Below are 20,647 nucleotides of genomic sequence, written 5' to 3' on the forward strand. Positions count from 1 at the left end.
AGAAAGAAAAGAAGCAAGGAAGGGAGAGAAAAGAAACAATAAGTTTACTTCTTAAATTTTATTATCTGTGTGCACAAACATGCATGTATGTGAGTACCTGTGGAAGCCAGAAGAACACTTCAGATCTCTTGAGCCAGAATTACAAGCAGTCATGGCTACCATCATATGTGATACTAAGAACAGAACTCAAGACCTCTGCAAGAACAGTGCGTGCTCTTAACTGCTGAGCCATCTTTCTAATCCTCCCCTCAAAGAGCCTTCTATTGGTCTCAGCAATTTAGAGCATGTTCTCCACATCCTTTAGCGAGATGCCACCCAAACTGGGAAGTCTTTCCTCAGCTGCTCTCCACAGAGTCAATGCATACACACAGTACAGAGTGCAGACTACTGTGGAAGTGGCCACTTGTGGATGAGCCACCATTTGTTGCGCCTCACAGACGAATCGGTGTGTTAGGTGTCTGTAGGAACGCAGAGATACTGTTCTGTTTACTCCTCGCTATATGATCTCAGGCATCATACTTCCTCTGGCTTATAATTTATGTATGATATGGGAAGACGACTGTGCTCCCCAGTATACCACCAATGCATGCTAATGTGTGGCATGGGTTTGTGCCAATGATAACTCACAGCAGTGAGAAGGATGATGCCTGAAGTCTCTGGACACCTAACACAATGGTGCCATAAATACGAAAAACGAGTACACGCATGGGGGCGTGGCGCACGTGAGACAGACATCTTTGCACATGCATCAGAAGGTGCATGCCGATGGAAGTCAGAAGGTATGCTTGAATCTGGCTCACCTGACCTCAGAGGCTGGGCTCTTAACCCATACAGTGTTTGTCTTCAGAATACCAGGCTAAAGTGTAATTACTAATATTTTATAAGAATGTGCTTTCCACTGACACACCAAGTCAATGATGCCCCTCCCTTACAATTCCCTTCAACCGCAGACTGTAGGAATTAGTTTAGGAAATTCATCAAATTGTCCTAAGGTGATGTTTATCTGTTTCAGGCAACAAAGAAAGCTATTAGATGGCTAAAAGATATACCTTCTGAGCTAAGCAAAGTCCTCGCAGGGCATGATGGAAGAGAATGCTCTGCTTACTGAAAAGGCAGCTTCCGCTATAATCTGCCAGAGTCTTTCTCCTTGCACAGACACATGATGTCTTTAACAAAGTGGGGTTAGGGAGACAGAGCCATACAACGGGACAGGAAAGGCGGATGAATCAGTGAGACACTTCCTGGGAAGTTAAATAATGCGAACTTACCCTCTTGGTGCACTTCTTCACCGTGTTGATCAGTTCCTGCATCACCAGGTCCACACTCTTCAAAGAAGGCCCTTTCAGTTTTACTATCTGTTTTTTGACTATTGCCTCAAATGCCATGTCTGGAGTAAACAACCCTGTCCTAGTGTGAGAAAGAGGGAAGCAGATTAGATTTCAGCAGCCGGGTAGTAGCCAATAGTCCTTATGTGTTGAAATTGGCTTGCGACTTAAGCACGTACTGGACCAAGTTTTAAACTCACAGTAGCTGAAGTGACACATCAGTCATTAATGCCCTGGCCTTACAAGCATGCGAACCTGAGTTTGAGCCCAGCACCCACACTGAAAAGACAAGGCTGTAGGTGCAAGCCAGTGATCCCAGAGGAGGGATCTCTGGGGCTCACTGTTCCTTCTGCCTCCATAGCCTGAGTGGGAAGTGTAGGGCTTATAAGAGATCCTGTTTCAAAGTCAAAGGGAGATGGCCCCTGAAGAATGACAGCTGAGGCTGACCTCTGCCCTCCACATGCAAGTACACCAGTACACCCTCATCGTACCCACACACTGGCAACACACCAGCACACGAGCTCACATGCCAGCACACCACACACACATATACACATATAGCACATAAACATACCCAGCACATACCCCACACACATGCATACACACCAACATACAAACATTCCCTAGAAAATACCACACACAGCAGCTCACACACACACACACACACACACACATATACACATATAGCACATAAACATACCCAGCACATACCCCACACACATGCATACACACCAGCATACAAAATACCCTAGAACATAATACACACACACTCATACAGCAGAGGCAGCAGCAACAGCACATACCACACATATACACATAGACACACACTAGTACACAAACATACCCAAGTGTATGCGCATGCATACACACACACACACACACACACATACACCTTGGCACACACACATGCACACAGAAACATGCATACATCCATACACACGCAATACATATATATTATAATACTATCTTTAATAACCCTAAAATACAAGTTTCTGTCTAACAGCAATGCTGAAGCATTAAGAAGAGTTGTGTTTGCCCAGCTTCGGCCAGGCACTGGGCTCGATGCCCTGCACAGCACACAAAACAGCCACCCATGTTTTCATAACTTGCAAAGTAATGTTAACTGTAATTTGTCTCAACTCACTATTTCAAAACAACACAAAGGAACAAATGTAACTAGACCTCCATAATACTATGTTCCCTGAAGTTTCAACCACTGTCTGAATTCTTTCAGAAAAAAAATTGTGTGTACAGAACACTACAGACAATATCGTTGACATTACTTCTCCAAAAATGTCATGTAACAACTATTTTTATATAGCATTAGGTATTTTGAGTCTGCTAGAGATGACTCAAAACATAGCAAAACCGAGTGTTTGTTATATGTACATGGCATGCTATTTTATATGAGGGTGTGCATCTGTGGATTGGGCTATCTTTGGGGAGTCCTGAGACTAGCACCCAGTACATTTCAAGGGGTGACATACTGAGTTCCCATTTGCCATCCCTAAAGGATTTCAAAAGCAGCCCTCTCTCAGCAAGTGAGCCTCCCTTTTGCACAGAGAAACAGTGAGCCCCGGAATCTACTCTTTCCAGCAAAGCCACTGTACTACAGATAGGTAGCTGGCTCTCAGCTCAAAGTCCCCGGGTGCAGAAGAGCCGTCAATCACTTAGATGATGTGCGATGCCTAAATGATGAATTTATAAAATCAACAAGTAACAAAAAAATCATCTTTTTATCCAGAAATTAAATCAAAATCGATGTCATAATAATGCTTTTCTGGTGTGAAACAGAAAATCGGGGAAGCAGATGTAAGGATAGAAGTTGTATGTGTTTTATAAACAATGGGGAATGCAGCGGTGGTCTGGCTCCTTTGTTAAATGCTTGCTGTGTCAACAGTCAGGTCTCAGCTCATCCCAGTGCCTAAAAAGCTGGGTGTGCTGGTGATCATGATCTATGATCAGAGCGTGCGGAAGAGAGGAGATGGGGAGGGGTCCTTCTCAGAATCTCTTCCCAACATAATCTCATCCTGGCCCTGTGTCAGAAGCTGAATCACAACTGGCCACCAACAGAAAAGCCCCTCCTTCAGTTAAAGTAACCAGTGAACCATGAACCAACAACGTACATGGGATTAGCTTACTCTACATGGGCTCAAGAAATGTGTTTTAAAATAATTTATATCATAATTCTAGACTGTCTCACTATGGGCTGAATGTTCATGTTTCCCCCAAGATCTATATGTTGAAACCCAGTGTGCTTGAATGTCACCGCATTATGACATAGGGCCTTTGACAAGAAACGAGATTGTAAGGGTGAGACTCTCAGGAAGGAGATTAGTGTCTCATGGGCAGAGATCAGAGAGCTTGCTGCTCCTCCTCCAACCACATGCAGGCACTGTGAGAGCTGAGTGATATGCAAACTGGAAGAAGCCCTTCGCCCAGCCAGGTCAAGCTGGGGAACTCTCATCATGTGATCTCAGCCTCTAGAACCATGAGAAACAGATTTCATTGTTAATAAGCTACGCCATGAGGATTTGTTATCTAAAGCCTAAGAATACTGAAATACAAAATAAGAGAAGACTGCTACTCTCGATGAGAGGAGTTCAGTTTCTAGCTCACTCCAGGCCACATTCATGCCCCTGTCACTCCGGTCTTCCAACCACACTACCAGCAACACCAGAACATAAGGCCCCAGCTCCACTAAGACTGGCCACACCCAGCCATCCTCTGCTTGATTCCTGCCACCCTGCCTTCCTCTACACTGCATTACTGTCTTCCACCCTTCAGGCCCACTGCATGAGTTCTTCATACGCATGTACCTATGTCTCTTCATGCTTACACACACACACACACACACACACACACACACACACACACACACTCATACATTCTCACACAAACACAAATATAGGCACGTAACACACTATCGTTGAAATTATTCATTACATAGAAATGGTTCCATTGAAAAAAATAATTACCCTTCTTAATCTTTCCTGATTTCTCTCCACAACCCCAAATTATTCTGCCAGTTCTCCAGTGCATAAGCAAGTTCTCCCCAGTTAGAGACCAAACAGAATCTTGTTCACCTACTCAGAGATGAGTAGAATATTCAGCTCTTATTGGGAAGAGTATAGGCCATGGCTACAAAGGTTTGTAATCATGATCATCATCATCACCACCACCACCACCATCATCATCATCAAAAACTCTCTAGCAATATAGAAAATTTGCACTAAGTCAAAAACCAAGGTTTCCTTTTCCTGACGTCTACCTCGCTCCTTTCTTCCGATGATGCAAACTACTTTACTGGGCATTAGAAGTGCTCATTTTCTTTGGGTAGCTTGAAGACAGGAACGAATGTGATCACTTGCCTGATCCCGTGTATGTTTTTGATTGCATAGCTTATTTCTCTTCTCAGTTCTTTCTCATTGAACTCCATCTGCCGATGCAAAGGGAGCCACGGTTATGACACTCAATTCTTTTGGATAATATTATGGAAGGGTATAGAATGAGGATAACTTGACTGTTATTAATAAATGGATACTCATGCCTTTTGTAAGCTAAACCCAGATGGTCAAAACATCTGTTTATATGGAGTTCAAGGCCACAGGGAACACTGGGGATTTTTGGAAGTTCCAATGGATCAGAGAATTTTTTTTAACTCCGTTATATATGAGGAGTGCTGTTCATAAGGAATACCTCCTGGCCATAAGCCCAGCCACTCATTTGAAACATAGGATTCCTTTCACTAGATGCACTAAAGTGGAGGCCCCAGGAGAATGCATAAGTGGGAGTGTCTTCTGATGGGTGGCCGACACACAGCTGTCTTTTCTTTCTGGCCATTTCAACCACCTGACCATAAGACCTCTTTATAAGAGGAAATTAATAATACCTTAGGAAGCCAACACAGGATGCATTGCTATATAAATATTTCCCAGAAGTCTTAGGCACTACAAATCTACTTGGAAGAAGGATCAAAGTGTCATAGGACTTAGTCCCGAAGGGCACATCCAGAGAGCACCGGATCCAGCTCTGAGGGGGATGCAGCCGTTTCCAGCCTCGTTCACTGTCCATTTCCCCCCTACGCTCTCATCTCGGAGTAGCGACTTGCCCTAAGCCTCGATCATATGCTGTGGCTTCAGGGTTCAGAGCCTCTGTCATTCCTCCCTTTGTGTCATGAACATTTGCTCCCCCTTTCCTACCTCTTCTTGCTTAGCTAGCTACCCACCCTTCCAAACTCGGCTTCCCCGGCTGGCTCCCTGGCATACTTGGGCTGGGATTCCTGTGGGTGGTGTTTCCATAGCGCCCTGTGCTGAAGTTTGTCACTTTACTTAACGCATTTTAATAAAACGGTCTATTTATCCACCGTCTTCCCACACCAATATATAAACACTCGCCTCCTCACATTTAGGCAAGTGGCAGGCGCGGTCTGTAAGCTACTCAGCTGCCTCACTGAGCGATCAGCCCTAGCAAACTTAAACAACTCTCATTTCCTTCCTACACACTGACACTTTCCCTCAGTTCCCTCATCTGATGGGCACCATTGTTCGCTCAACGGCAAGAGACAAACCTCGGGGGAGTAATTTTGAGCCTCTGGTTTCTATCTCTTGAATTGATCCAAGCCTGTCTACCTTACCCCTAAATTCCCACAGTCATCCATTTCTCTCCATTCCTTCTCGTTACATCATTTTGACTGAGAAACTTTAAAAATGGACATTTCAGAGCTTCCTCCTTGCACAAGATCCCTTCCAAGACCACGTACCCGACCATGTGTTTGTAATTTTCCTTTCTTTGTCTTTAAGGGACTCCTGCGATTACAGAAGCTTCCGGCAGAAAACATGGCCCATCCATCTCTGGGCAGGCCCTCCTTTTTTATTTTTCCACATCTAATGCTTGCCCCTCGGTGATCCAGCAGGCATAGTTTTCTTTGGGGATTACCAACCCAATAAGATAACAAACCCCTGTGTAAAACGCTCCTGTTGCTTTCCACTGTGAACCATGGACAAACTGGATGGATCGCTTCTTCCCTTAAGTGAGCCTCTCCCCGGGACGTTTTACAACACTGATGTCTTTGTGCTGGGCTGGTCATGGGTAATATGCCCTTCACTCACAGGGAACCTATCTAAATACCCCATGGAAGGGAACCTTTGCATCGTGTCAATGTAACAACACTTGAATTTTTCTTATGTTGTCTTTTTTTTTTTTTTTCTCTTTTCATTTTCTTCACTAGATAAATTCAACCCCTTTCTATCTTGGTCACTGGTACTTTGGACCGTAAGAGAGTCTCAGAAATATTTTAAATCCGACAACTGATAAATATCAGGAAAAGCTGAAGTATTGTTTCTTGAAGTAATCCCTGTGAACTCACTGAAATCAGAAAAGAATATTCTGAGTACAAAGGATTCTGTTCCAAGGACCCTGTTGGTCCTGTGATACATCACAGTACATCAAGAGAGCTGCAAAGGAGAGCAGGGGATGAGGTGGGACAAAGGGAGGAAGGAACATTGGTTACAAACCTTCACTATCTCAAAAGGAAAGCGCTCGTGGAAAATGCGATTGATCTTAGCACCGCCAGAGAGCTCTAACGTGTCTACTTGATCCCCCGACCCTTCGATTCTCTTCTCAAAGTCCACAGCGAACTGTTGGACCATCCTAGAATCGAGAAAGAGGGAGAGAGAGAGAAATAAACTCGAGTTAAAGTTAGTTAAAGATGCTTGGCTCTCCCGTCCTCGCCCGATTTTACTGCAGGCGTAGCTTAGACACCTTTCCCGGCGTTCTTAGCGACACCTACTGGTGAAGTTAGCACCGCGCATCATTCAGCTGTGACAGGGCCCTTGCAGGAACAGATTTATTTTACACATTTTAACTGGAGTAAATATTTTAAATATCATTCTCTTTAAATGTGTTGTATCCATTGTGATTACAACATGAAATGTATTTAAGGAACACTTGGATTTAAAAAGTTATGTAATAAATCTTTAGTAGAAAAGTCAAGTGAGCCTCCACTCCTGTGACTCATACCTGCCTACTCCTCGCTCCTGTCGCTGAAACACCCACAGACACACACAACCACAGCCTCATCTACCTACCCAGCACGCCCTCCCCACATATACAGAGCGCAGACTCCTTTTCTCCCTCCAAGTACGGCGCCTCAGTCTGGCCTTCTCACCCTACGACTTTGTTCTGGGTGCTCTAAGGGTGGCCAGGGCTTCAAAAGTCATCGAGATACAGTTTCCCCCAGATGCCGCAGTTCCTAGGAGTGCCTGGCCTGCATATGCAATCAAGTGCTGGATTTGTATTTTTCTCTTAGCTGCCTCAGATCAAAACACCTAAAGCGTGAGCTGCTTAAACTGCTTCCCCTCTCTCAGTCTAAAGCCTGCTGATTCCCCCACACGCACCTCAGCTCAGCCCTCAGCAACCTCTTCCTGGATTATTAAGGCACCTCTAGGTTTCCGTCCTGATTCTAGGATTACGTACGGGTCAGAACCTACCCTGACACAGCCACACAAACTTGCCATCACAGACCCCTCTAAACCAGTTCTAGTTTGCTTTTTTGGTGGATTCCCGCAGTTTGGTTTAACCCCTTATGTAGGATTCTTTGTGCTGTGGCCTTGGCTGTTCTTGGGGGCTGATCTCTTGCTCAACAACATGCACCATCGGATCCAAACACAAAGAATCTACTGCCCAGTTCCCAAATGTACCATGCCCCTGTAGTTTCCTATGTGCTTTGAGTATTTACAGCGTCATTGACTTTATCCCCTGCCTGGCTAATTTCCTTCTGTTCTCAAGACTCAGCTCAAGTATTCATTCTTCTGAGAAACCCATCATGGCCAGGGGTCCTCATCTCCCACATCATCTGCCACTGCCCAGAGGAAGGGATCCTCTGCTTCTTCAGCCTCTTTCTAACAAAATTCCTATCAGACCACATCACCACTGTTTGCTTCCCTTCAGTCGCTCCCTGGAGGACAAGGGCATGCACATAAGAAATGCTTAATAAATATTTGTCCTGTGAATCAATTAGCTATCTCAAGCCAACTGCTTAAACTAAAAGAGAGAGGGAAAAGTATTCCCACTTGTGGTGATCCGTTGGTTTAGAGGTTCTAATTCTGACATACTAGAATTACTACTTTAAATTCAATATCTAATAGAAAAATACTTTCAGGTCTTCTGAAACTTGTATTTTTATTGTCAAAAACTGATTGGATACAGTGGGTCAAAGTAATTACCAGTTATTTAGCCATGCTCAAGTGTCTGCTGTTTTTAATGGTTTTTGTTAAATGCCTGGAAGGTTCTGGTATATGCATTAAAACACTAGACATTTTTTTCAAACTTCCCCTCTATAAATCCGCTGTATTGGAATAAGCTGTCCCTGAGTTCGCTCTATTCTCCTTAAGCCTAACATACAGCCCTCGTACTTCAGGGCCTTGAGTATCACTTCCGTCTGGGAGTTAATACCTTTCTTCAAATGTACCTGACTCCCCCTCTGGGCGCCAATATTCTGTGCTTGTGATAAACAGCATTCATTCGCATCTATCTAACACAATCCATCCTTTATACGCTTGTGTTCACGATCCTCGTCTTGAGTGCAAAGCGTCACGTTCTTTGCTGACTGCCTGATAGGTCATGCAGAGCCAGAGTCTGAGTACAGTGCACAGAATGATGGCAGGAAGAGGGAATGAAGAAACATGTCAGGAAAGACAGGAGCACATACGAAAAGAAGATGGATCAACAGCCTAGCCAACGGTCTAACGGTCGGATATTCTGCAGTCAAGACCCATGAAGTGACAGAGGCAAGGACCAGTCTTTGTACCCTAACTTCAGATAGATGTAGAGACAGTGATAGTGATGTATGACCTCAATATAAATACATTTCTTTCCTGTACAACTTGAAGAATTTTATAAGCATTTAACCGAAGACAAGAAGAAACAATTTTGGATATTATTCTACTCTTTAAGAAAACATTCACCTTTGTCATGGTATTATTTTAAGTGAAAGACAGTATGATGTCATTAAGATGCCACTGAAACTATTTGAATATCTAGAAATCTCTTTTTTTTAATAAACTGAAAAAACACCATTTCAATACCTTTGTGACTTCTGACCAAAGCAAGAACCATAGAATGCATTTTGATGCATCCTTTCACATTTGAAGGAAGATTATGTCTTGCTCCCACTCTTTCCAAAGAGCTGTGGCAGTAGGGTAATGTTAGATCTATGCTCATCTGAATGGACGATGAAGTTCAAGTTGTAGAAGGACACTACGGAAGTCATCAGGTAAAGCAACCCAGGTTTACAAGAAGAAATATGTCACCTCCACTGAATGTGTACATCAGAAAGGTGCTAATGGCATCGATGTTCATGTGGGGCTCACCCCAGGAGGTTGTTATCACCAGGCTAAAGCTGGACTACAGTGGGAAAAAGTTCCTAGAACAGAAAGCTAAATCTCACCAAATAGGGAAGAAGTAAGACAAATAGAAGGAAGAAACTATTGGGAAGGAGAGTGGCTCAGAGGTCCTGGTGCACACAGATAAGGACTGAAAAAAACAGGAAAGTTAAACATGCAGGCCTGTCTCTTCAAAGGAAGGAGATGTTTGCCATCCCACACAGAATCCTGAGAAAGGATTTAGCTTATGACCTGGTGACCTTGCTATCTGTAGGGCCAGACTTCACCCAAATGTTATGTCTGTTTATCCCCGACTTCCCACTGCCCCTAAATCTTGAGCATTGCTTCTCAGTTCATAAAACTCATCCTTGTAAGAGACATCACTTGTAGTTCCCACCAACTAGACAGCCTGCGTAACTTCTGTTAACTTAGGGCCAAGCTAATCCTGACTCCCTCCAGCACTGTGTTTACCCCAGTCATTCTCCTCAGACCCTTATCTTGGACAGTAACTGACTCAACAGAACTTGTTTATGTAGAGAAGGCCGTGTGTGTGTGTGTGTGTGTGTGTGTGTGTGTGTGTGTGTGTGTGTGTGTGTACACTTTGAAAAGAGTTTCCACGCAAACATGTGTTTAGCATTGCTGTATACTCAGAACTCAGCTCATTTGGAAACCTTTTTCTAAATTTGCACTGTGCTTAAATATGACTTAAATAAACTACCTGGTGTCAGACTCCTGAAGTTTGGCCTAATACCACTAAATAAGTCAGACCAGGCAGAGTTTAATTCTTGTCTCTCCTCACTGCCAGCCATGAAGTTTGTTACACACGCACATGCACACGCACACACACACACACACACACACACACACACGTCCACACACACATTAACACAGTGAAGGTGCAAGAAGAAAGGGTCTTACATATTACAGAGAAGTTGAAAGAAAATGAATTAAATTTTTCTTTGAGGTACAAGAAATAAAGGTGCCACAAAATCAGCCAGGGAAATGGGTTTAGTTGCTAAAATGTTTTCACACAAGTAAGAGGAACTGAGTTCAGACCTCTAGCACCTACAGAAAAAGCAAGGCAGAGTACCATGCACTTCCAATCCCCCCATTGGAGCAAGGAAGCTAGGAGTCTCTCTGGGCTTGTTAGCTAGTCTAGCTAAATTGATGAGCTCCTGGTTCAGTGAGAGACACTGCCTCAAAAAAATAAGATAGAGAGCAATTAAAGAAGACATCCAATGTTAACCTCTGACCTACACACACACCCATATATGTATATATGAATGAAACAATACATACAATATAAAAATTAATAAATAATAGTACTTAAAGAGATATCAACTGTCATCATTGATGGATAACATAGGTGTGTAGGAACGCTAGATCTCCCAGTTGAGACAGACCTAGTGGAAGTTGATGCACACAGATGAAGAGACCAGTGGGGTCTGCAGAGGTCAAAGGAGAGAGGAGAGGAGCCAGTATTCTCTAGCAACTCAGATATTGTATCTTCGAATACCCCAAGGATAAAGGAGGATGTGAAGATCGTGAAGATGGACAGATCATGAAGGCCTAAAAGCCCTGCTTGCTTGAGGTTTTAATGCTTGAAGTTTAAACAGCCATATTAAAATGATTACCAGAGAGGGAAGGGAAATTGAAACATAATCGCTTTTAAGTAAACCTTTCATTCTCCTGAAATATACACAGGGATGAATCATGTGAAAATTGGAAACAAAGATAATAAAGCAACATCTATAGATTTAGTTATAAAATATAAAAGATATGCTCATCCCTACTGACTTCTGAGGCTAAGGGAGAAAAACCCTGTTGAGTTCTCACTGCGGGTTATGCTCCCTGACTGAATTCATGGAGATGGACAACTGGTTAACTTTGTAGCAACAGTAAAATCGCAAGTGTTCCTTGAGAAGATACAATGATTCAAGTGTCACTGTATCACACACAGAACCTCAGCTAAGCTCCTTGCTGCTTCCAGAAAGCAACATGACCAGCATACACAAACCCGGCAAGCAGTTTCAAATGAACACAGGAAGAGAGAGGTGACCCACTGTAGCAGTGCTTTGGTCTTCCTTGTGGGGTCTTCCGGTTTGAAGTTTTTGAAGGCTTCTACTTCATGTTCTATGGAGAGCAGCTGCCCCTGTAGCTTGTTCCTGAAGTTGGGCAGGGTATCTCGGATATGGTTGGTAAGTTGCTAAATAAAACACAGCAAAATCAGACGTGTAAGCATGACGGTCAGCACACGAGGTAAACTACAGCCTCCACTGTTGCCCCTCACCATCCAAGCCCAAACAGGACTTCCTGTCTCTGCTATGGGCACATACATTCAGCCATCTCCTTCTGGATCCATAAATAACACCCCAGCCTCCGCACACCCAAATTAACTACCCAATTGTTACAGTTTGAATCTCTGGTATCTTCAAGTGCCCAAAAGCTTGGTCACCAAGCTGTAGGACTATTGCAAGGCCATTAGAACACTTAGGACATAGGGCTAGTGGGAAGAATCATGTCCTTGCAGGCCACTGAGACACTGGTTCCTTCTTCAGACTTCTCCGCCTTGAAGGCCTAGCACAGGAGAATCAGATGACCATGGACTGAACTCCAAGACGGGAGCCAAAATTGGTCTCTTTTCCTTGTAAGTTGTTTGTTTGGGGTACTTTCTCATATCTGTGAAATCCAACCAGCACACCTCACTTCTCCTACAGGTGTCCAACTTCCTAACATTTGAGAACGTGGAACTTAGTTTAGTTAACTAGTCACTCACCAAAGATTTTGGTCACCATCCCAAGCTCTATTGTGTCAATAAGTTCTCAGCTCTCATCTGCATTTCTCAAAGCTACTAGCCCTGACAAAGACCAAGCTGGCACAGTTTTTTCACCTTCCTACTAACCGGTCTCCTCAATTTTAATTCTACCTTTTATTATTTTTATTAGGTCTCTTAAACCAATATTTCTGCTCAGGACAATAGTAGAAGTTCTTAACTCGCACTTGTGAACATTAGAGGTCCTAGACACTGGCTGCCTCCCCAACTCCATCTCTTTCCAATGATCCCATGTCTTCCAGCCATGATGGCGCGCTTCTCAATCTTTCAAAAATACCATGCTATGTCCCAACTTGTCCATGCCAACTGTTTTTTTAGGGGGCGGGACACAGCATTGAATCACTAATAAAGTCATCCGAATTTCTAGCAGAGTGAAGGTATTTGAAGTTACAGAGAGTAGTTATGCGGTAAAGGAAAAACCTTCAGCACAAAATCCAGCCAAATTTCATCCAATGAGAATCCAATTATGTTCTGACTTAGTGACCATTGGCAACCGAAATGGGTGAATCATGCCCTTCAGGGTTTCTACTATTCAAAACCTTCTTTATTTCTAACTTTGAATTTCTAAGCATATTAGTAGATTTTTCCCTAAGATAGCTTTCATTCTGTTTCTAGTTTACTTACACCAATAGGAGCATGGAAACAGTAACATAGGAAATGTTACTAACACTGGCTACACTGGTAGAAGAATAGTGTGGTTATTACATGGCCAACTTGTGTAGCTGTTCAAAATGTATTGGTGTCTTAAATGATACAGCCAAATGCTGCCTCATGACTTCTAAACGCTCATTTCCCCTTCATTAAGAAGCATGAATTTTATGGTGGTCTGTTACATCACTTAAAAGTATATTATTGGTCTTTATTTTCTAAAACTTTCTCAGTTGTTTTACCCAAGTAGTCCAGACACAATATCAGCTACTGTTACCATGACAACTTCCTCTGATTCCGTCAAGGAGCCAACAATCAGGACATTCATGACTGACTCATTGGCAGACCACATTCATAAAGAAGAGTTCATATAGAAACTGTTAGGATATTTGTGACAGAAGCAACTCAGAATGTAAGTCAATGCAATGGAAACTCAAGAAGGAAGGCTGTTTTCAATGACTACCCGTGCTTGCCAAGATGTTCAATTCCCTTATGGAGAGAAGATGTGTAAGCAAGTGGACTGAGGGCTTATGGGAATGATGTATGTGATGCAGAGAAGAGGGTAGGCCGAATGCCAACTCCAAATCTATTTATTTGGAGTGAGTGTGTTATCTGGAAAAGATGTTTTAGGTTAGTGGAAATCAATGATTACTTCATCAAGATTTATTGCTTCAATATTTTAAATTAAAAAACCAATAAAGATTTAATAAAACTATGAAACAGTTAATGGAAGAATCTAACATAACCATCACAGCTGGACATTGAAACAGATCCTAAGAGGCTACCCTGTCAGATCTGTGTATGTTTAACTTAAGATGCTGAGTACTGTGAGTGGATACATGCTCACGCCTGTGTTGCCTGTTTACTGTTCCTAAATCAGTGTGGTTTTTCTTTGGATAGTGAGGTGGATTCCATGAGAATGGTAAGAATGTGGATCTAAACGATTAATGTTGAAAATTATTAAAAGCAGAGTGAATCTTAACCTGGACAAAATAAAATTTTATAATAAGAAATGTTCATTCTGGTAATCTACACCTTTCATAATTATACTTACTGCTTAAAAAAATAATTTTACCTGATTCAGGACCTTCTGGAGGTGTGGGGTCCCCATCCGATCAGCAATGTGTCTATACGCCGGGTGAGAGAGAAAAAATTTCCTTTCTGCCAGCATAGCTGCCTTAATGTCCTTCTTTCCATCTATGTCCTTCTGGCTTCGGTTGACCACCCCCACATAGCCTGAAACGAAACACAAACCATGGGGTTTGGCACACTTCCTGCCACTTCATTCAGAGAAACATCAAGGCTCTCTAACAGGCAAAATTAGTTTTAAGGCCTAAAGTCTGTGTCTTTCGACAACATTCCATCCAAGACCTCGCTGTTCAATAAATGCCATTGGTTTGGCTATTGATAGATTGTTGACATCGACATTAAAGCTCTGCATGCTTTAAGGAACTATCTCTCATCTCTTGTATCACATAGCAGGCAAGTAAATATACTCAACACAGAACAGTGTGTATTTATGTAGCCTAGGATGGATATTTATAACCTTCCTTTGAGCTCCTTCCTTTCCCGTTTTCCGATTCCTGTTATTTTAAGACATAGTTCTCTTCTTGAAATGTTCTTTAATACAACACTTGGGAGCAGTGTGCCATTCCATATGAAGTATAGCCAATAATAAGTCATTCCCTTTTAACAGAGGAAGCAGTAGAGCCAAGCCTCCCTGTGGCTTGCCCGTCATTTCTCTGCCATGTTATCAAAGGCAGGCCGGGAGAAAGCGCGGTACCTTACCCCTGCGGAGAGGTAGCAGCTTGTTCTCTAGTACGTCCCTGGCATCCGTCCCTTCATCCATGAGATCCAGCTTGGTGATAACGCCAATGGTCCTCAGGCCTGGATCAGAAACAAGCACAATTCTCACCATACAGTTTGCAAAAAAATCCTAGGGGCTCAAGTGTCTCATGTAAGGCTCATAATCCAGGCCCTTCGCATCCCTGTTTCTCTATGGCTCTACATGTAAGGCTCATAATCCAGGCCCTTCGCATCCCTGTTTCTCTATGGCTCTCTTTGCTTCCAGTCTGCGGTCACACACGCCTGCTGATTATCTGTGTAATAAGGGGGAGGGGGGCTTACAAACCCACTTATCCAGGAGATAATTTTCCATCCAAGAGAGAAAATCAGCTGAGTCACAAAAGTACGTCTAAATATAGCCATGTCTCACTTGATCACAGGGATGTATTCTGAGAGATGTGTTGTGTGTAGAATTCATCACAGTTTTTGATGCAATCATCGTAGAATATATTTATGTAAAGTAAGTGGCATGGTGCAGTGTCTCAATAGGGCCTCCTGGTGTAAGCAAGAGAGGCAACTAGCCTGAGATGTGAGACTGCAGCCAGCCTAAGGTGAGATAAGGTTTTATGCTTGATATATGTGCATGCACATGTGTGTAGGGGTGTGCACATTTGTGCGTGTGCACACAAGTGGACATCCAGAAACAATCTCAGGTATTGCTCTTCAGGCATCATTGACCCTCCCCTCTTTTTCTCTACCAATAAGCTCTCTTGTTGGCCTAGAACTAAGTAGACTGAGCTAGTCAGGCTGCAAGTCCCAGGAATGCATTTGTCTCTGCTTTCTCAGCGCTGGGCTGGCAGGCACACAACACTATGCCTGGCCTTTTGCATGTGAGTTCTAGAGCTCAAACTGAGAAATTGTGAGGCAAGGCATGTGCCCTACCAGCTGAGCTATAACCCAGCCCCTGTCATCACTAGGAGGAGAAAGACAGTAGCTCCTAGTAAATAAATCAGTGACCCAGTCATACTATGACAAAGCTTTCTGTGCATAGGTGATCGAACGCGTGCTACCCGCCTTACACTGATAGAGGACTGGGCATATTCACAGCAGAATCACCACAAACACGAGGAAGGCATTTCACTGTGGTATTTTGAAGGCGATGATGTCACTGGGCCCTAAGAATCTTAAAGTGCCATAACAATCTTACAAGACCACTCTCGTGCATATGCATCCCACCATGAATGAAAAGAGTTGTCATGTAGCATTGTGACTTTCCAAGTTACACACACAAGGCAAAGGATGAACGAGACAGGAATTTTCATTGTTTTTATTAGTATCCTTGCAGCAAAAGAAGCTTTTCGTTTGTAAAGAACCACCATAGAATCGCTCAGATAAAGTGGAGGTGAAAATGTTAGCACAGCGGTCAGAAGATGTGGTTGGTGAATCATCCAGAAAAAAAAATACCTTTAAAAACGAAACAAATGCCTATGAAGATACGATGCCTGCACAATTAGTGTCCCAGAGAGGAGAGCCCGTGCAGAAACAGTCTTGGGTTAAGAAGATCCTATTCAAGAAAAATGTCCCAGAAGTGAAAGGTATGATTTTAGAAATTGAATGAACTCAGGGAGTGCCCAGCACGAAGTGAGAACATAAGCAATTTGTCACATCGGTGTCAGATTTCAAACCACTAGAAACAGAATGTTCCAGAAATTCTGCCAGATGAGTTTAAAAAGGAAGCCGCATGGAAACGGTCGGGAGTCACAACCATCTCGTTCTTCCCAGAAGCAAACTGGAAACCCAAAGCAACAGAGAAATTGTTTCAAAATTCAGAAGGAAAAAAATAACCTAGGTTCTAATTTATCAATAAATGTGACAGAGTGGGGAAAAATCTTACTACAGTCTCACAAAATCCAAGAATATCTAAGCTCCTTTTATTTTTCAGGTACCTTGTAAAGTGTGTACCCTACAAAACAAGGGGGTAAGTTGAAGAAGTGAGAACTAGGAGCTGTGTGCTATCTTCTGCAGTAGGGTTGCACCCCTTTTTACTGGAAGCCACCAAGGCCAATGGCAATAGCCTATATTGGTTTTTGGGGGAGGGGGTCTCTTGAACTCCCTCCATTAACTCAAAGGGTTTTTCATGCCATCCATGAGGTTTTCATTGGATAGTTTATAGTTCTGGGGAGGAGCGCTGTCCCCTGAAGTGGCATAATTTTAATTAAATATATATTCATATATTATGTGTAATTCTAAGTAAATATAAAATGACTCAGTATGGCTTTATACCTCCTCGTCCCTTCTTCTTTTGGGTTTGGAATCAAATATGCACCTCTGTTCAAGTGCACTTAGATATGGGAGAGTGACTTTTAGGTTTTCTTCCTCTGCTCTACAAAGTCAAATAAAAGTGCAAAGCTTTTAAATTCCAAGAAGCAGCAGTGTGAGCCTATTACATTAGAGACAGGGAGGCAAATACCAACCGCAACAGCTACGTAGGTTGAGTGGGTACTTCCGGGAACTGGGAATCAGGAATCAGGAGGGTTGGAGCCAAATATAAATATATATGTATATGTGCGATATCATACATAATATTAATATGTAATATATTAAATATATCTTAAATGTGTATGTATGTGTGTGACTTTAAGGAATATGTATGTATAATTTTAATTTTTAAAAACTTGTCATAAAGCATCTTTTTCCTACTGTACTTCTGCAAAGGCAGCCCAGTCCTCTCTCAGTGAGGTGGCGTACCAGAAATGGAGAAGAGGCCTATTTTCTCTTTCTTCACATTTGGTTCTGCAAATAGGCAGCTTAAAATAATCAATGAATGAACTCCTGCTGGCAGAGGCAAGGCCTGAATTGATGGATCTCAAAAAGCCATTGTCAAAGGAGATTTCAAAGGCTTCCCAGGCAAGCCCCTGGGAATTTAAAGACCTGCATAAAACAAAACACATTGTCGATCCCTGATCCTGTGCCAGTCTCATTAGGAACTCGAAACGAAAACCATATGAGATACAATGACACAGGTTGAGGCGGAGTGAGAGGAAAATACACTTGCCTGGGGACACAGCCTCTACCCGTGGAGCTGGAGTTCGCTAAATCCAACAACCTTGTTCCATGGTTAGTCCGACTAATTCTTGTGCACCTCAGTTCTCAGATTCTATAAGTAACAGCCACTTCTCTATAGATAGAACTAGGTAGCGCCTCCAAGTCAGAATTCTGGAGATGGGAGTGGTTTCCAGATGGGAAGAGGTATCCTTAGCGGTGAGTGAAGAGCTAGCTACAGCTGAGAACACTCCTTCCACACTTGAGAAAACAGAAAGTTCGGAGCTGTTACAATTTTCACTATTGTGTCTCCACTGTGCTGTTGTCCAATAAAGGACAGCCACGATGCTGAGAACCAGCGACCCTGGGCTTGACCTCGAGAAGGGACAGACATCTCAAAATCTGCTGCTTAGGTAGTCAGGAAGTTCAGTGCACCGACTTAGGAAGGGACCTCTTGCCCTTTCTCAGCTCTGGGCTGTTCATTTCCTCAGGAGAAAACCGAATCTGTCAGTCGGGGAGCCGCACACCACAGCTCCCTGGTGGCCAGGACTGGCTATTGGCTACACTCCTTGCCAACTCTGAAAAGATAGCCTTTCTAAAAAAGTTTTATATGCACCCTGGCTTATCACACAAAGGGAGAAGATAATCGCTCTGGGATCTAAGCTAGAAGGGCACGAGTCTAGCCTAGCAGGCAGACTTCTCAGACCCACCCTCACAACAGGTAAAAGCAGAAATGGGCAAACCCAGCAGCAACTCCTTGCACTTCTGTCAGATGTAAGATCCCAGTGAAAGACGCTGCCCAATAGTTTTGGCGAGGCAGGTGAAGAAACCACACTTCCGCTTTACAAAAGCAGCAGTTGGAATGGGAGACCCCCTTGGGAATCAGACTTCGAGTGGGGAAACCTGGTTTATGCTTCCATAAGGCAATTCTTGGGGTGTTAAAGGGAATGTTATTATTATCCCAGGAAAATAAAGTGTGATTTCCCAGTTGATGTCCCAACAAATGAGTAAACTAGTGTTTAGTGTTGAAGCAGAAAAAGCTAAACACTGCTGGACATACTTCACTGTAAAAACCACGAGAGTACAGAGCAAGACACCTCCACACTGTGGGCATGCATATGTGTGCATGCATATGCATGTGTGTGCATGTGTGTGCATGCATGTGCACATGCATGTGTGTGCATGTGTGTGTGCATATGCACATGTGTGTGCATGTATGTGCATGTATAATGCACGTGTGTGCACTTGCATGTGTGTGCATGTGTGTATGTATGTGCATATGCACATGTGTGTGCATGTGTGTGGATGTATGTGCATGTGTGTGTGTGTTAAGTCATTCATATAGGTGGTAAACACAGTGGGAATTGAGTTTATGAGCCAAATAACTTAATGAAGACACAAAGTTATCTATTTTTATCAGAATCATACAGAAATTGAAATACACATTCTAGAGTAGTTCCATGACAACATTCAACATTCTTCCATGCCACCCAGGCTCACTGCCAGTACACAGTGATTTATTATGAGGATGCTGCCATTTTTTCCACTCATGTGTGCTACTAAACATCTAAGAAGTGGAGTGAAACTAAGCCAGCATTATCAGTTGCCGGGAAAGCAATCTGGAACAGAGTACACAGTTAAATAACAACAATAAAAAAAAATAGTCATTATAGAAGGAATACCAAAATATACACAGAAAAATTAAAAACATACTTATTAAATTATATTACTTCAGTTTGTGCATGGTTTAGGTTTAGGTGGGGTCGGGGGTGAAATAAATGAAGCTCTTTCTGTTTGGCAATGGTTATTGAATATTTATCTCTGAAAGCAACCAGTGGTGAATGGGAAGGGCTTAACCTATTTTTTTTCCATAAGTTTTCCATGAATTTTATTTTCTTGTTACTTCTAACTCTGCTGAAAACAGTTCTTCTCATTTTCAAAGTCATCAGCAAATATTATTCCATGTGTTACTGAGTGACACGCTAACTACATAGTATAAAGCACTGAAAATCTATGCTGGCAGGAGAGATGCTATGCTGTTCTTGTTCACTACAACAGTCCAGAGATAAAGCCAAGTACTGGGGAATTGTAATGTCGGAAAAGGAGAGTGGGGAGAAAAATATAAGAAAATGGAAGAGGGAGAGAGAAAGAACAAAGAACAGAGGATTATTTCAAAAACAGGAAAATCTGCATACAGTGCTTCCTTCACTGAGATGTTTTGCTCCAAAACAGAACTGAGGCAAAACAGAACCCCCATGCACCTAAACCTCCTGCTGTGTGTCAGCTGCTCACGCTTCCTTCTTCTCCCCGGCATGGAGCTAAATTTAGCGTCCATGCCTCATTTACAAGTGAGCAGCAATGTGCCTTATGTCGGTCCTGTTAAGATCACGCTAAAGGGATATACACAAAACCTGCCATGTGTCAGTTTTAGAGTTGGTCCTTATGACCTCTCCCATGCCTGTCCCTAAATGTCTGTTTGCCTTTTGTCTTCTGGGTAGAGTCCTAACAGATCATGAGGTGCCTAAGCATGGCAAGATGGAAAGAGCCTGGGTCTGGGAATGAAAGCTTGGAGAGGGACAGTGCATGTAGGATGCCTACACGTACGCCTGAGTCTGAGTAATACGGTTCGT

At 42.9% G+C, this 20,647-nt stretch overlaps 1 protein-coding gene across 4 annotated transcripts in view; it reads right to left on the bottom strand.

Annotated features, from left to right (window-relative positions):
- Positions 1 to 20,647, bottom strand: part of Dnm3 (dynamin 3) — a 465,110-nt gene that overhangs the window by 295,080 nt on the left and 149,383 nt on the right. For all 4 annotated transcript variants that reach the window (XM_032914813.1, XM_032914814.1, XM_032914816.1 and 1 more), the window contains exons 5-10: positions 14,979 to 15,077; positions 14,266 to 14,426; positions 11,773 to 11,915; positions 6,842 to 6,977; positions 4,697 to 4,764; positions 1,269 to 1,407 (exon numbers count right to left, since the gene is read on the bottom strand). In XM_032914813.1, the coding sequence (XP_032770704.1) occupies positions 1,269 to 1,407; positions 4,697 to 4,764; positions 6,842 to 6,977; positions 11,773 to 11,915; positions 14,266 to 14,426; positions 14,979 to 15,077 (746 nt within the window). The remainder of the gene's footprint in view (positions 1 to 1,268; positions 1,408 to 4,696; positions 4,765 to 6,841; positions 6,978 to 11,772; positions 11,916 to 14,265; positions 14,427 to 14,978; positions 15,078 to 20,647) is intronic.

This window comes from Rattus rattus, chromosome 10, assembly GCF_011064425.1.
Source record: "Rattus rattus isolate New Zealand chromosome 10, Rrattus_CSIRO_v1, whole genome shotgun sequence".
NCBI classification, from domain to species: Eukaryota; Metazoa; Chordata; class Mammalia; order Rodentia; family Muridae; genus Rattus; species Rattus rattus.